A 15,825-nucleotide genomic window follows, 5' to 3' on the forward strand; every position below is an offset into this window, starting at 1 on the left:
CAGCCTTTCCAGTATTGTGAATGTCTTGATTACCACAGAAATTCTCACTGCATATAAAGATCAGAAATTTAAGGTTTATGTGGAATATCATGTATTTAGTCTAATAAAGCTCCTGATGGCTTTTCATAGTCGATTAGGACTAGGGGTACCCGTTCATGGATCTTGTGAAGAGGTAGAACGCCTCGGTTGGTGAGGAACTGGGAGCTTACTCCAGGCCCCTTTCTGGGAGGCCAGTGTTTTCCTGGCCTGTGAACATTTTGTGTTTGGCCTCTTTTACTCCACTTTTTCACTTCGTACACTTAATCCAGGTGTTTGCATGGTTCGTCCCACGCACAGGCACAGAAATGGGTTCTGCTACAAATTCTGTCTCAAGACTTTGTTGACAGTGTATTTGGCAGGGCTGGAGTTTACTTGACTTTCACCAACCACAAGAATATTGCAGCAGTGATTTTAATTTAGCTGGTAGCCTACTTGCTTTCAGAAGTGCAGGCACCTACCCAGCCTGTTTACTAAAGATTAGGAACATTGACTCTGGAGAAAAATCTCACTGAGTGTTGACCTGAAGCTTGAAGATTGATTAATGAAAAGCAAGTCTTTCAAAATGCAAAGGCCTTGCCAGGTGTGGTGGCGCACGCCTGTAATCGCAGCACTCGGGAGGCTGAGGCAGGAGGATCACTGTGAGTTTGAGACCAGCCTGGGCTACAAAGTGAGTTCCAGGTCAGCCTCCACTACATAGTGAGTCCCTGTCTCAAAAAACAAAACAAATAAACAAAAAATGCAAAGGCCTTGCCTCCCACCAGAATAATGGTCATGTTATGAAGTGTGTAATTTGCTCACTATATGGTTGCTAACCTCTCATTGTTGCTTACTGGCTTAGGAGGGTATGTTTCCTTAGTTAGCATGTCTTCCTGAAAATGTTCACAGGGCTCGGTTAGAGACTAGACTCTGTCGAGAATGCAGCGCCCAGCCCAGTCTCGTGTGTCACTGAAATAGGTGGCGTTCTTTCCTAACGCTGACAGCAGAAAGCATTTCACATGGTCTCTACTAGGTTAAGTATCTGACCCATTAATGAAAATGTTTGTTTTCAAGACATGGGAAATTCCGTAAAATTAAGATTAGGCGTAGCATAATGTTTCAAAAATGTTGATTTAACTTTTTCACTTTAATTACCTTAATTTTAAATAAGTGAGTTTGAAAGACATATTTACTCTCTGGGCTTCTATAAGTTTAAAAATGAAATAGCACAGAAAATTCTGTTTTGGTCATATATAAATTTCTCCAAAATGGTAGATGACTATAATTGTGGATTTGACTTAGTTTAATTATTAATGCTTTTGGAGAGAGATACTAGACTTTTATTGCTTTTTAAACATTGAAATGTAATGAGTGAATTGTCGTAAATTATACAAATGCCCTTCTTTCTTTTCTGGTTTTAGTGGCAACTGCACCCCCTGAGAAGGTAATTTATTCATTATTTACAAATCTCTTTTTTTCAACTTTCAGATGTGTTTTTTATAGAATATGTGTGGAATTTTAGAATTTAAATGCACTAAGTTGTGTATTATGCATTGTTTAGTTTAAGAAAATACAGCATTCAGTCAAGAAATGTTTCTTGAGCGCCTGCTAAAAGACTTGGCACGATCCTCAGTGCCAGGAAAGTAATAGCCAACAAATTAGAAAAAAACAAAACAAAGCAAAAAACAAACAAACAGAAAAGTTCTTAAGGAACTTAAATTCTAGTGGGAAGAGAATGGTGGGAATTAATGGAATCCAGGACTTAAACAGAATTTATTGAGTCAGTTGATTGCTGGGACCACCTATGTGAAGAAAGGCTTTCACATGTTTATATAATTGGGTATTGTTGAGTGCATATAAAATAATTGAGTGGGGCCGGGGCTTTATCTCAGTGGTTCTCCCGTCTGCCTCATAAGCGCAAGGGCATGAGTTCGATCCCCGGTACCAAATAAAATAACTGAGTTGCTTCCAAATTCAACCAACATGTAACATGACGATTTGAATTGATGTGGAATAAAACTAAGCATCAGTCAATACTTGAGCATTGTTTCTCAGAAGATCTAGAGAATTTTTCTTACTCCTCTTTGGTTTGTGGGTATACAGTGAGACTCTGAATGGTGAGACTTATTAGGGAATGTAGATATTTGCTAGATTAATTTTATGTAATACAGTATTGTGTCTTCTCTGGATCTTGCTTGATAAAATAAAAATAGGTAATTATTAAATATTTATATATTCATTATTCATTTGGTTGGCAAGAATATTAGAATTTAGATGGGGTTAGGGGCCAGGCATTTAGCTCAGCGGTTCGGTGGCCTGCCTTGCAAGCGCAAGGACCCGAGTTCAATCCCCAGTACCAAAAAAAAAAAAAAAAAAAAAAAAGAATTTAGAGGGGGTGATATATAAACTATTAGAAATAGTTTTAAAAGTTGTTAGTTTATATCAGTGGTATATTGGTGGTATTTGGGAAGAATATTGTAGCTTAAGAAGTGAGCAAGTCAGCTGCCTGACACGGTAATCGTAAATCAGTTTTTTCCTCTGTTTATGATTGAGTGCACAGTAGCTCTCATTAAGAATCTGAAAGAAATCCTGAAATTTTCTTATATAATTTAATTGCATTTTGCTTTCAGAGGGGGAATAGGAAAAAAGGCTTTCGCAGTCTTTGTGACTGTGAGACTTTGCAAAGATCTCATGTTGATCATGATGGGTGCAGAGAAAGCAGGGTCCAGGGGTGGGGAGTGTGAGTGTGTAGCAAAAAGACAACAAGGCTTATGAAAGTCTTGGTTTGAAAGAAAATGTGGGGCTGCTTTTGCAAGGCTTAAAATACCAAGTGACAGGGTGGTATGTGGGAAGATATAATAAATCCTAGTGTTTCTGGAAGACAAATCCTGGCTAACCCAGGTAGAGAGATGGAGTTAGCCTGAGAGGCCATTGGATTATTTCAGTAAACTAAGTGTGACAGTCCAACAGTAATTGTGGGGACTGTGGATGTGGAAAAGGGTGAACAACTATAAGGAATGTGCAAACGGTTTGGAATGAGGAATAAAAGGGAACTCGAAAGGACTTTAAATGGAATGGATTGATGAGCATAGTGTGCAGTGACAGAAATGATGATGTTGGAAAGCCAGCCCTGGATGATTTTGTGTGGAGTTGAATTTGAGGAATCTCTAGAGTATCTAAACAGAGTTACCCTAAAGCATTCGTGCTTACAAAATGGGGCTTTGGAAGTATTCAGGCAGGCTGTCCATTCTAGAAGCAGGAAAGAGGAGATAATTGAGGCTAGGAGAGAGAATAAAAGGCCAGCAGAGGCCAGGAGTTGAGCATTCTGGAAGATGACAGTGGTTCAAATATGTCGGGAACGTGTAGGGTAATGGTTAGCAAGGAACTTGATGAATACTTTTAATGAAGTTTTGTTATGAGTTCCCGGCCCCATGCCGGTGTGGATGAAGGCTCAGACACTTCTCTAGACTAATTGTTCAGTTGGCTCGAGCCCTAAGGAGCTCTAACTGGGAGCAGAGCTATGGTGATGGGTTGTTTCTTTGCATAACATCCAGAGGACAGGCATGGATGACAGAAAGTGTTAGCTTGTGTACTTTTCTATGATCAAGCTGGGAAATCCATTTCATCTGCAGTGTGATCAGTCATCTAGTGGGGCAGAGTCACATGTGAATGAGGTGTGGGTGTAGCTCTCATCGGGGTTAGTGTTGCCTCCTTAGAGACCAGATGTGGGCCGCACGGCCAGTCATTGCTTTAGAGGTCTGACTCTGAGCTCTGTGGAAAGGATGAGGTGTTCTGTGGGTTAGCGCTGCTGAGGAAACGCAAGAGCTTGCCATGGGAACAGCACAACCGGCTGGGGCTTTTTATGTCACACAATCATACTGGTTTATATCTAATGTTCCATGATACTTCTTTGTCTTTCTAAGAGTATGATTAATTAAATAAAAATAGTGCTATGTCTGTCTCTCTGTCTCTGTCTCTGTCTCTGAAATACCACCACCCAGGAAATACCTTCATTAGAACAAGAGAAAACCAAACTTGAGCCTGGCCAACCCCAGCTCTCCCCAGGCATTTCAACTTTTCATTTGCATCCCCAGTTTCCAGGTAATCTGTGATCTGTGTTGACTTCTGCTCTTTTCTGAATGAAAGCATAGGAATTTTTGTGTCTTTGATTTTATTATCGGAATTTGTAATTGAATTAAATGTAAAAATGCACACTTAAGCACAATCATATGCTTATATAATGCTAGTGCAAGTATAGCAGTCTAAGTATTACAGTGGGAAAGAACTTTTTCACTGTCTTCTGTGATCAGGAGTGGTATATATTATCTGATTACTGAAAGTCATTATTTGATCTGTGGTCATTTTCTGAACTGCTGTCAGACGTTGTTGCTGAATATTGAAACCAGAATTATACATTAATACTTCAAGTTTTCGGGATCCATAATAGTTCTTTATATCCAAGAGCTATTATGATATATTATTAGATGTGCTTAGGCTTGCATTTTGAAATGCAATCTGGGTGCACTTAACAGGCTTTAATTTTCTCTGTGTCCTTCACTTCCTCATACAGTGGTAATTGAAAAGACATCACCTCCCATGCCTGTGGAAGTAGCTCCTGAAGCTTCCACGTCAAGTGCCAGCCAAGTGATTGCACCTACTCAAGTGACAGGTCAGTGCGGTATCCGCCATGCTGTGGATTACATGGAAACATGGGTCTGGATTGCATTTAAAATGTGATATCAAGTTGTTTATGGCTATCATAGTAGCAAATATTTGGAGACTGTGTGAGTATTATTTTAGAAAGGGGCATGCCTGAATTATCCATATGCAGTGGAACATAGAATAGTTTCATTGCTTTAGAAGAGTAATGCCCTGAAGAAATGTTGATGTCTTGACTTTTACTAAGATGGGCAGAACATGATATAATGACTCCAATTTTATTTTTTGAATATCTGCAAACACAGAAAAGGAGACAGAAAATGCTTCGGTATTCACCCTTTCTCAGCTTTGTTCTTCAGTATGACCTATGTTTTCAAAATTCTTTGTAATAAACATATTTCAGTTAGTAGTTTAAAATTACAAGGATGTATTCTTTTTGAAACCAATGTAAAAATCTTAAGTGAGAATGTCCTTAATGTCTAGGAGGTCTTATACATATGCAAGAAATTGATCATTGGTCACTGAGAAATGGAAAAAATATATATATACTCAGATATTTCACAGAAAAAAAAAATACCAAGGAGAATATATTGGAAAATTTAAACTTTACTAGTAATCTAAAAAATGAAAATTTAGACAGGATAATACTTTCTGTTCTTCAAAGTAATATTTACAATTTAATAAAACTGTTTTTATTACGGTGAAATTGAGACTCTCACATGTTTGCTGTGAGGTTTTCCAGGGAAGCATAACCAGCAGTATCTACAGATACGGAGGTGTAGACGTCAGCTCTGTCAGCAGAGATTGGCTTACTGGATGGCAAAGGGCTGGGGCCAGGGATCTGGCTCATTGATTCTGCTGCCTGTCTCGTGGGCACAAGGGCCTGAGTTCGATCCCAGGTACCAACAACAACAACAATAACAACAACAAAAAAATGATACCAAAGGGCTGAGACTAAGGGAGGCAGTGATGTAACCCAGGTGGGTGTGGTCCCGGGCATTGGGGCACTGGGGCCCCATGCAGGAGAGGGGAGCAGATGCCCCTCAGATTGGCCTTCTGTGTCTTTTTGTCAGATTTGGGCCCAGCCCTCCATGCACAGGGGTGAGTGTGATCTTCACTCAGTCTGCCCATCCAAATGCTGATTTCTTCTGGAGACACCCAGCAGGCAACCTAGACATAATACTTTATAAGTCATCTGAGCATCCATTAGCCCGGTCCAGTTGACTCAGAAAATGAACCATCACAAAATAAAAACTTGGTCAGCTTTTCTGGAAAGCTCAGGCTTGCTTGAAAATATGTATAAATGTTCAGAACTTTTTTTTTTTTGTACTGAGAATCAAGCCCAGAGAGCACTGGCTATATCCTTAATCTTTTTTATTATTGTATTAAGACAGGACCTTGCTAAGTTGGCCAAGCTGGCCTTGAACTTGGAATTCTTCTGCCTCAGCCTGCCCAGGGCTGGAATGACATGTGTGCACGCTTGTGCCTGGCTATGTGCAGAACTCTTGACCCAGTAATCCTATTTCAAGATAGCTTTTTAAAGGAGATAATATGCCCCAAAATATGATATTAGTTTATATATGTGGTTACTTATCACAACACAATATACAGTCGAGGAAAAATTTAAAAATACATTCAGCTATAGAGAAATAGATAATTGTTGCATCTTTACATTGGAACATTATGCTGCCACTTTGAAGAATTTTTATTGAAGTCTATCTGGAAATGGCCACAAAGTATGGGTACATTTAAGGTGAAAGCTATAAAAAATGAAATACACAGAGTATTATATCAATTATATATTTATAATGTATACATAATGTTAGGAGAATATATACCAGATATTACCAGTGATTATTTTTTAATGAGACCTGAGAGGTTTAGATATTATTTTGTTTTTAGAATATTTTGTATTTCCCATTTGAGTGGACAGATACTTTTAGAGTCAGAAGAAAGGACCACTACAATATGCAGACAGGAATAAATCCTAGAGGTCTGTTGTTCAATATGGTAACTGGTTAATAAGGGTGTAGTATATTGTAATTGTAATCTGTTGCAGTAACTATGTCTTGTATCTGTGAAAAATGCTAAGAGAATGAATTTAAGTATTCTCACCACTAAGCGGCCTATCAGAAGGCTTAACTGCCTTCAAGAGACCCTGTAGGACATTAGGAGCACCTGATAGAGGACCCTTCAATCTCTCTCAGGACAGTCCTTCCCCAACAACTTACGCTGCTTTTCCAATGGAGTTGTTCTTGAATGTTCAATTTTAAGCTAAGTTTTCAAAAATGTGATTGTACATCTCTTAGGCACTTGCATGGAGACATCAGCCTCAGAAATCACCTCAGGAGCTGAGGGTGGTGGCGCACACACCTAGTGAGTTCAGGGCCAACCTGGAATACAGGGAGAGCCTGTCTCAAAAAGCAAGCAAGCAAGCAAGCAGCACCTCCATCCAGGGGTGGAATGGCAGGTGACTTGGAGAGACAGGCGCAGTCTGGGTTCGGTGGGGCCTTTTCAGCTACTTCAGGGACAGAATCAAGGCCTCTCTGGACTCAGTGCCACCCCCCAAATGCGTGAATGGGTGGCAGCCACTCTTTGGTTTGACAGCTAATACTGAGTAAAGTTCTGTAGAAATGTGAGCCATTCTAAGTACTTTTGGAGTGGTACCGAAATGATAGTGATTTTTAAAACAGGCACAACTAGAGTTGCTATTCTGTCTTCTGGCTCCCTTCATCAAACACATATGTAAGAGACAAGGGCACAGGCAGGGTGTAAAGCATGTAGTTTGCTGTCTTGTCAGCAAGGATCTTCTGTTTCCCTCAGTGTTAAGAAAAATTGCAGTGTGACATTACAGTTCACTAGTTCTTTCTTCAATAAATACTGTATTTCTGCTTTCCAGCATGAAGGTAAATTTAGTTTTGAAAGGTATTACTGACTTCACTGGACCAGCCTCTTGCAAACTAGTTTTGTTGGAGATTCAGTTTGGCCCAAGTCAGTGCGGCTCCCTCGTTCCAATGCAGCAGTGGGACGGTACAAATGCAAGTTTCTGGGCTTCTGCTGAACTGTAGAGCTGATTGGAAAAAAAAAAAAAATGCAAGTAACCCTGCTGGGTGAGGTTGCTGGAGGATCGTTTACTTTGAGTGTGGCATTTGTTTTGGGGTAAAATCTGCCATGGCATGCTTGAGGCGCAAATATTTCCTTCCAGGAAACAAGTGATGCTGGATCGTTTTTTCATGTAGCAGTTGTAGGTACTTCCCCTTCCCCTAATAAGAGTCTTTCTGAAAGAATCTGGGAAGAAAACTATAAATAGAGATTCTTGGAACTGAACTGATAGCAGATTTAGAGCTACACCCTGAACAGGGATCTACCTTAACATAAGAATAGTCTTTTGTATCAAATTGAGATCAGAATGTGGCTGATCCCATTGGTTTAATTCCCAAACACATAGATGTAAGCAACCATCTGATCACTTCTCTCAGGAACGTCATGTAATTTCCCCAAGAAAATAAATGTCATTTGTTACTGTTGTCACCATATTTGAAGAAGATAAAATAAGGAAGTCTAAAATAACATAATCAGCTCCATGTTGCTCCGTGATGATATCGTTATGATGGCGAGATTGGAGTAGTCTTTTTAGATTTAGCCAGACACAGTTGGACAGGCAGTAATTATGAAGTGAGCTGCATATTTGCAGGAAGTAAGTGTGATATTTTCCCACTCTTAACAGTTGACTTGGTGGCTTGCGATGTTATTGACATACTCTTTTCAAATAAATTACACATTTCAGCATATAAATTCTTGATTTAGTATAGCGTTTTAATAGCTGAAGGATAGGTTTGGAAAAATCAAACCTCCGTTTCTCTTGACAAATATTTACAAAGTGGAAACATCTGTTTGAATTGTGGGACAATTTATGCTCATCTGGGGCAGCTAGGAAGCCAGGGCATTTTTGTAACCCTTTCTGTGAGTTCACATTTGATGCTTTGCTCCGGCTTCCCCCCGGCTCCTCCATAGCCCTGTGGACCAGCCAAAAGTTACTCTTTGTCTTTTATGACCGCCTCACGGAAACCTCTGTCATTATCATAGCTCAAACATTTAAATAACTATTTGCTCCTCTGATTTTTCCACACGCTCATAATTGACCCCTTCAAAAATGCTTGTCCTGAACCATATTCCTAGTGTCATTACAGTCTCCAAAAGCTATTTATACTGGCAGAAAATGAACTTTTAAAAAAATGTAAAATCATCGTGCTTTAATATTCCAGACTCCATTTTCATGCATTCATCTGTTCACATGTTCATTCATTCATTGGATTAATCCCTCGAGGAAGATAAAACCTAAAGGTCAGTGTATTCTTTTTCACATTTTGCCCAAAGCTTTCTTTTCCATTTAATTTTAGAAAATACAGATACCAAACTATTAAATCTGCCGTTGGTCCTGGGATAGAGAGCATTTGGCTTTCTGAATTCTTAAGTGAATGCTCACAGAGAGCTAGAGCAAGGTGTTGGCCCTGTGAAGGCCAGGTTGTTTCAGGGCACACACAGTACAGGAGGGTAGAGCCGTTCATGAACTGAGGCCCTCTGGGTAGGCATAATGAAGGACTCCTGAAAAATCCCAGTGGGGGCCTGGTGCTTGCTGGTCTCCAGGGGAAGCCAGCCCCGCTGAAGAAGATAAACAAAGACGCTCCCATCACCAGCATGTCCCTGAGGCTGGCAGTTAGTGCTGCTTGTGGGTGCTGTGCCCTCTGGTGTGTCACAGCCCTGTCTCCAGAGCTTACAGTGACAGTGTGATGAAAAAAAGTGTCTGTTTCTCCATGAACTAACCCATCATGGGCGGACAGGTTCATATGACTAAATGTGTGTGGCTCTTAGAAAACAGAAAGCGTATTGTCTTTGCCCTAAAACAGAACGTGCAGAGAGCTTTCCCTGTTCTTCAAGACAGCATCCTCGGGACTCTCTTCTGTACACTAACCACGTACTTGAGCCTGAAAACCTAGGAAGAAAAGAGGGGAAACTCGGGAGAGAACACAGCAGACAGGTGTTAAACTTTTCAAGATAGGAGAGGCACTCATTTGTTTTCTTAAAGAAAAAAAGAAACTGATGCTGCCTTTTAGATGCTCTTTCTGTCTACCTAGGTGAGTGGAGTCCTGCCTCACAAATGAACAAAAGAGATCCCTGCAGTCAAAATGTTGAGAATTACAGTAGTTAATCACTTAGGTAAAAATGGAACAAGCAGTGTAGATAGAAATCAAGTGTTTTAGAAATGTCCCTTTCCTCCTTGGATGTGCCTCCTAGTACCCTCTAGTGGTGTCTCGGGGGCATTTTCATGCATTTGTTCAGAGGCCAGGCACAACCGACATTTTTAGGCCTTGTCACTGTATACTTAACTAGAGATGATTAAGTGAAATTCCTCAACATTCATCAATATATTTCAGCTTCACAGTTTCTATTTAAGGTGCTGGCTAGGAAGGGAAGGCTATTGTTAGTCATTTTATTTCCTGCAACTAAAGAGTTAGAATTCTTTGAATTCTCCCTTAGAGCCAACTCGAGAAGATTATGAGCTCAGATCAAGCTGGACTACATAGCAAGTTCAAGGCCAGCTGGACTCCGTAGTGAGACCCTGTCTGAAAAAATAAAACAAAAAAATGTGTTAGCAGACTGTGGCATAGGGATGTATCACATTTGAATTAAGCATCACATATTTTTTGAAGTCTTGTTCACGTGTGTGAAAATTCCACTCAAAAGTTATAACTTCAGAATGACAAGTGAATATTTGATAGTCAAGAAATTGGTACGTGTGGGAATGAGGTAGTGACTGCTAATTGAACCTTTCATGTAAACCCAAAGATTTATAGCCTTTTAATTTTTTTCTGAATCCTGGCTCCGAGTACTGTGTGTTAATTTGCCTTCTATTGAACTCATTTTCTTTTCTTTCTTTGTTTCTTTTTTTTTTTGGCATTGGGAATTGAGCTCAGGTCCCTGTGCTTGCAAAGCAGGCAACAGAACCACTGAGCTAAATCCCCAGCCCTTCATTTTCTTTTCTACACAGGTAAAATTTCTTTTCTGTTTTTAAAAAGTGGCAGAGAAGAGTAGGAAAGATAGGAAAGTCAATAATTGCAAAGAAAACCAAGAAATCTAAATATGAATCTTTATAGCATTTACCTATGATTCAGAAAAGACAGATGTATTTCTCATACTGTTTCTTGAAGAAACTCCTATAGAGAAGAACGTTCTTACCTAAAGGTCTGAAAGTATAACCTGGTGAAGACAACCTTGTACCTTCAGATTTTGTAGGGCATAGAAATGCCCTGAGAAGACTTTTCCAATTAGGAAAGTAGTGTAGTAATTAAATGTTCTCATTGTATACATTTTTTAAAATGCAGAAAAATATGAACAAGAACATACCAATCTCCAAATAGTAAACTATTTTCTTCCAATATTGTTTTCTGTGTTTTAGTGTAATTGAGATCATGTGTTACAATATAGCTTTTGCTTCTGTATTTTTTAACAAATAAGCATTTTTCCTGTCCTGTTAATGGATATATTTTCTGTGCTGTGCCCATCAAAGTTCATTGTTCTTTGTTGTTATTGCTGATCATTTAAGCATTCATGTTAATCAACCATATATTTAGCCTTTTGGGTTTTCTTTTTCTAAAATTTGATAGAATATTGTCTTTGAACAACTTTAGCTTTCTGATAATTAATTGGCATAAACTGGCTCAGAAAAGATACCTGTAATTTGCAAATACACCATTTGGTATATATTTCTCATACATTCACATTTCTCATAACTTGCATATGTAGTCTTAAAGTCGCAATACAGTGAATGTTTTATGAAAAATGAGGAATGTGGTTTTGGTTTTGGAGAGCAACCTCAACCCCTGTTTAGACCATTTCCAGTGTGGAGTGCTGTTTTTCATGTCCTTTTTTGCAGAATGCATAGTGAGTTATTGGTGACAGCCGCCCACCTGTGTTCACATTCAAACCACAGAACCCTTTAATAAAGCTGTGCTCTCACTTTATCGTGCTCAGGGGCACCAGTCTGCTCACCCCCAGGGGTGCCTTGGTGTCTCGTCTGTGCCAGGTTCTCCTTTAAGCCTGGCTTGTTATCTGATGGCAATGTTAGTAGCCCAAGGTATTACCAATACACATGTGCTGATCTCGATTATACTCTATTCATAAATGACTTCAATATGATCACCAGTAACAGAATAATGATTTTTTTAAGCCCATATAATGTGCCAGGCATTAGACTACGTGCATTATTTAGGTTTTCTCTTGGCAGTCTGATAACTTTGAAGTTGGAGCTCTGATTATTTCTACTTACACTCGTGGAAAAATGAGACTCAGAATGGCTAAGTAGCTTGCCCTGTGATAGAAAGCTTTAAAGGGCAACACGATTTGTGCCAGTTCACCTCAGAAGGCCACTGTGAGTCCTGCGTCCTTTCGGTATGGAAGCCCTTTCTCATGGGCTCTGTGAGCCGCCTCCTTGTGGTACGTGACACCTGTGTGTATGTGGAGTGAGCTCACACAGGTTGCCTTCCCAACTAGGCAAGGAGCAGTTTCCATACAGGCATCAGCAGGAGAGTAAGGAAGGGATTTGGAAATGGAATCTGTTTTACTCATGTAAATAAAATAGGCTCATATTGAAATTGGCAAATTAAGATATGTCTAGAAGTTCTGCTTTCATTAGAAGTGAAAAGGCATTTGGAGGGGGCTAGTGAGAAATTTTCAAGGAGTTTGGATAGAGTTGCAATAGAGATTTTGCCTGCTAATGGATGGAAAATAGCATGGATTTATTTCTTCCTTCCCTCCTCTTTCCTTCCCTTCCCCTTCCCTGCCTGTTACGTATTTCTTGTCAGGAGAAATAACACAGTGATTTAGACTCCCGTCATCTAAAGTGAAGTAGAATGGTTAGAGACTCTGATCGGCCATGTTGGAAGTTTTATTAGGAATTGATTTCCTTCTGACTTTCAGTGTGGCTTCTTTCTGAGTTTATACACACTCTAATTCATCCTAGAGATTGTTTTTTAGGAACTGTTGATGATCTTGAGTGTGACTGATCAGTACAAAGTAATCACAGGAATCTATACGGGATTTCAGAGGTCAGCTTTGTTCAAGTGCCTACCTGGCAACTTTTATTTTTATTTATTTTTTATTTTTTGCCACTTAGGAAACACAAGTATTGGTTTGCAACTAGAAATGGAGTATTTTATTTCTGTCTTTTGTTCACGTTACTTTATTTACTTTTAAAGAAATCAATGAATGCACGGTGAATCCTGGTATCTGTGGAGCAGGACACTGCATTAACCTGCCAGTGAGGTACACGTGTATATGCTACGAGGGCTACAAGTTCAGCGAGCAGCAGAGGAAATGTGTTGGTAAGAAACACTCGAGTAGGCATAACGATCAAACATAAAACGTTTACGCAGTTAGAACTCTCTTTTCTCAGAGTCTTGAGAAAATATTACTGTAATTTTAAAAATGCTGTAGCTAAGGGACCTCAAAAAGGGGGGTTGCCAAACTTCTGGTATTCTCTTTTTTTTTTTTTAGTCAGTGCTCCTTGTTTTGCCAAATATAATACATTTATAGAAAGGTAGAATAATTTACAGAAATTTTTCAGATAAAGTGATTAAAAATAAGAGCTCTAGAAATAGCTGCCCATGAACATATTTAGCAAAAGCAAGTTAATATATGCTGCAATAAAGAATTCACTTCAGTACGTGAAGTCTGATTTCCAAAATAGATTTCCAAATGGAAGTCCATGTGAGCTGCCATGAGAGTATTAATGCACTTGTAAATAAGGGATCTCATATACACGTCTCTGGAATGAAAGGTACCTCTGAAAGAGATATAATAGAGGTAGGTAAATCATCTTAACAACTTCTTTTTAAAAGAGGAAAATTAAGCTCTTAAGTTGTAAGACATTGGCAAAGTAAAGCAACAGAGGTACTTACCTAGTAATACATTAATATGAGCAATTTATACATGTAAATAATGTCATCCACCTGCTCGGTTACGTGTTTTTTTCCTTTGCCTTTGCCTACTGTGTATAAATTCGCCTGTAGAACTAAGTAGAAAAATCAGTCAAGATGGCCTAATCCAGCTCCACCCTGTGCCCTGCAGAGGGGTCTCTGTCGTAGTGGCAGTGGATTTTAGTGTGGACACAACCTTAGTCATCCAGTGTCTGTGATGACCAGAAATCTGTCTCTTTGAAATAGCAGTGCCGTGGTTTTCAGTCTCAGCCTTTGAAACCATATGCAGTAAACTGCTGCTCTCTTCCCCATAATCATCCTTCCAGTGCTTGGGGTAAAAAGCCATGCCTCTTTCCACTGTTCTGTTCATTTCCAAAGCTTTGTGGTCCCAATGAATAGTTTGCTTTTTAGAACAAGGACTAAGTTCTTGATACACAGCACTAATCTTTTTCCATGTTTTTATTTTAAACAGATATTGATGAATGTACTCAGATCCAACACCTCTGCTCCCAGGGACACTGTGAAAACACAGAGGGAAGTTTCCTGTGTATTTGCCCAGCAGGCTTTATGGCCAGCGAGGAGGGCACTAACTGTATAGGTAATGACGGTGCTTTTGGTTTGTGGGTGCACAGATCGGGGGTTTGGGTTCCTGAGCGCCTCATCAGGGCCCATGCTTGGTCAGATAATCTAGACTTTGTATTAAACACCTGCTACAGCAAAGCATTCTGCTAGGCACTGGGAGATACAAAATCGGTTTTTCTTCTCCGGCATGTTGGAAGGAAGAGTGTCAGAAACATGTTAAACAGTGTGATTGGGGGGCATGTCGAACAAATCAGGGGGATGGCAGTGGAAACCAGTTACTTTGCCATCACATTTGAACTATGCTAGGAGAGGTGTGAAATGATATTTTGGGACGTAACTCTTGACGGTGTTTTCTGCTTGGAGCAGATGTGGACGAGTGCCTGCGGCCGGATGTGTGTGGCCAGGGGCACTGTGTCAACACCGTGGGCACCTTCCGCTGTGAGTACTGCAACAGTGGGTACCGCATGACCCGGAGAGGCCACTGTGAGGGTGAGTTGGCCACGCGGAACAGGACACCGCCGCCCCTGCCCACGCTGAGCACATGTGATGGTGTGGTCCAGGGCTGGGTCTAGACTCTGGGCAGCTCGTCTGGCCCTTGTTTTCCTCCCCACTCTGTGTGACATCGGCGTCTCCAAGCTCCACCCTGCTGTCCAGAGCCACAGCTCCTGTGCCTCCTTTCAGTGGCTCTGTCTGGGTTACTTTCCTTCTGATGTTCTCATTATTTTTCACCTCAGTATCTGCCTTCCCTGGTATTTAGAGTGAGATCATTGTAGAACAATTAATTGCAGAGTGTCCTAGTGCAAACTCAGACTTAATTAGAGTGTCTGGCCCATTCATCTGGAAACACGGTGCAGGTGTAACCATTGTTGATTTTTCATTTTTGACCTTTTCACTGTGTTGCATTCCTTGGTCTCCGCTGCCTCCTTTTGCACTTTTTCTGAGACTCGCTAGCAGACTCCCTTCAGCAGCACTGTCTGACTGACTCTGGGTCAGATTCCAACAGTGCTAGATAAAACATTATCATTAGTCACCCCCGCCATGAGCTTGTGCATCTTAGAAAAATGTTTTGGGAACTGTGTATAGCAGGTCCAGAATTACTTTTCAGTTAAAGTATCTGCTCATGGAAGTGACCAGGTTATGCACATTCTCCTTGAAATCACCATGACATTTTTTTCTTGAGGAAATTCATGAGCTGTTGATGCCGTCATCCTGCCATGAATACGTGAGGGCTGAGTGTGGGGTTCTCTGGGCTGGTGTTTGCAGAGCTTGCATGTGGGTGTGGTGCTGGGTCCTGGCTGCCAGCAGATCTGCCTGTTGTCTGATGTGGCCAGGCTTCTAGAGCTACTGCAGAGCAGACTGGGGGGACCAATCTGTGTTCAGCATGGTGCTTTTGTCCAAAACTCCAGTGACCCAGAGTTGGAGCAAGTGCTACTTAGACATTTTGTGGTAGCTCACACCTGCCTCTTCTGCTTTTCCCTTGCCTCTGCCCCTTGGGCTCTTACCTAGGAAGAAAGAGAGAGAGAGAGAGAGAGAGAGAGAGAGAGAGAGAGAGAGAGAGAGAGAGAGAGAGAGAGACATGTTATAACAATATATC

At 40.5% G+C, this 15,825-nt stretch overlaps 1 protein-coding gene across 4 annotated transcripts in view; it reads left to right on the forward strand.

Annotated features, from left to right (window-relative positions):
• Ltbp1 (latent transforming growth factor beta binding protein 1) overlaps window positions 1-15,825 on the forward strand; it is a 219,578-nt gene that overhangs the window by 110,429 nt on the left and 93,324 nt on the right. For all 4 annotated transcript variants that reach the window (XM_010645197.3, XM_019204342.2, XM_010645206.3 and 1 more), the window contains exons 9-14: window positions 1,437-1,459; window positions 4,017-4,116; window positions 4,586-4,684; window positions 12,930-13,055; window positions 14,122-14,247; window positions 14,598-14,720. In XM_010645197.3, the coding sequence (XP_010643499.1) occupies window positions 1,437-1,459; window positions 4,017-4,116; window positions 4,586-4,684; window positions 12,930-13,055; window positions 14,122-14,247; window positions 14,598-14,720 (597 nt within the window). The remainder of the gene's footprint in view (window positions 1-1,436; window positions 1,460-4,016; window positions 4,117-4,585; window positions 4,685-12,929; window positions 13,056-14,121; window positions 14,248-14,597; window positions 14,721-15,825) is intronic.

This window comes from Fukomys damarensis, unplaced genomic scaffold (genome assembly GCF_012274545.1).
Source record: "Fukomys damarensis isolate Sample0158 unplaced genomic scaffold, DMR_v1.0_HiC HiC_scaffold_2, whole genome shotgun sequence".
In the NCBI taxonomy this organism is placed as follows: Eukaryota; Metazoa; Chordata; class Mammalia; order Rodentia; family Bathyergidae; genus Fukomys; species Fukomys damarensis.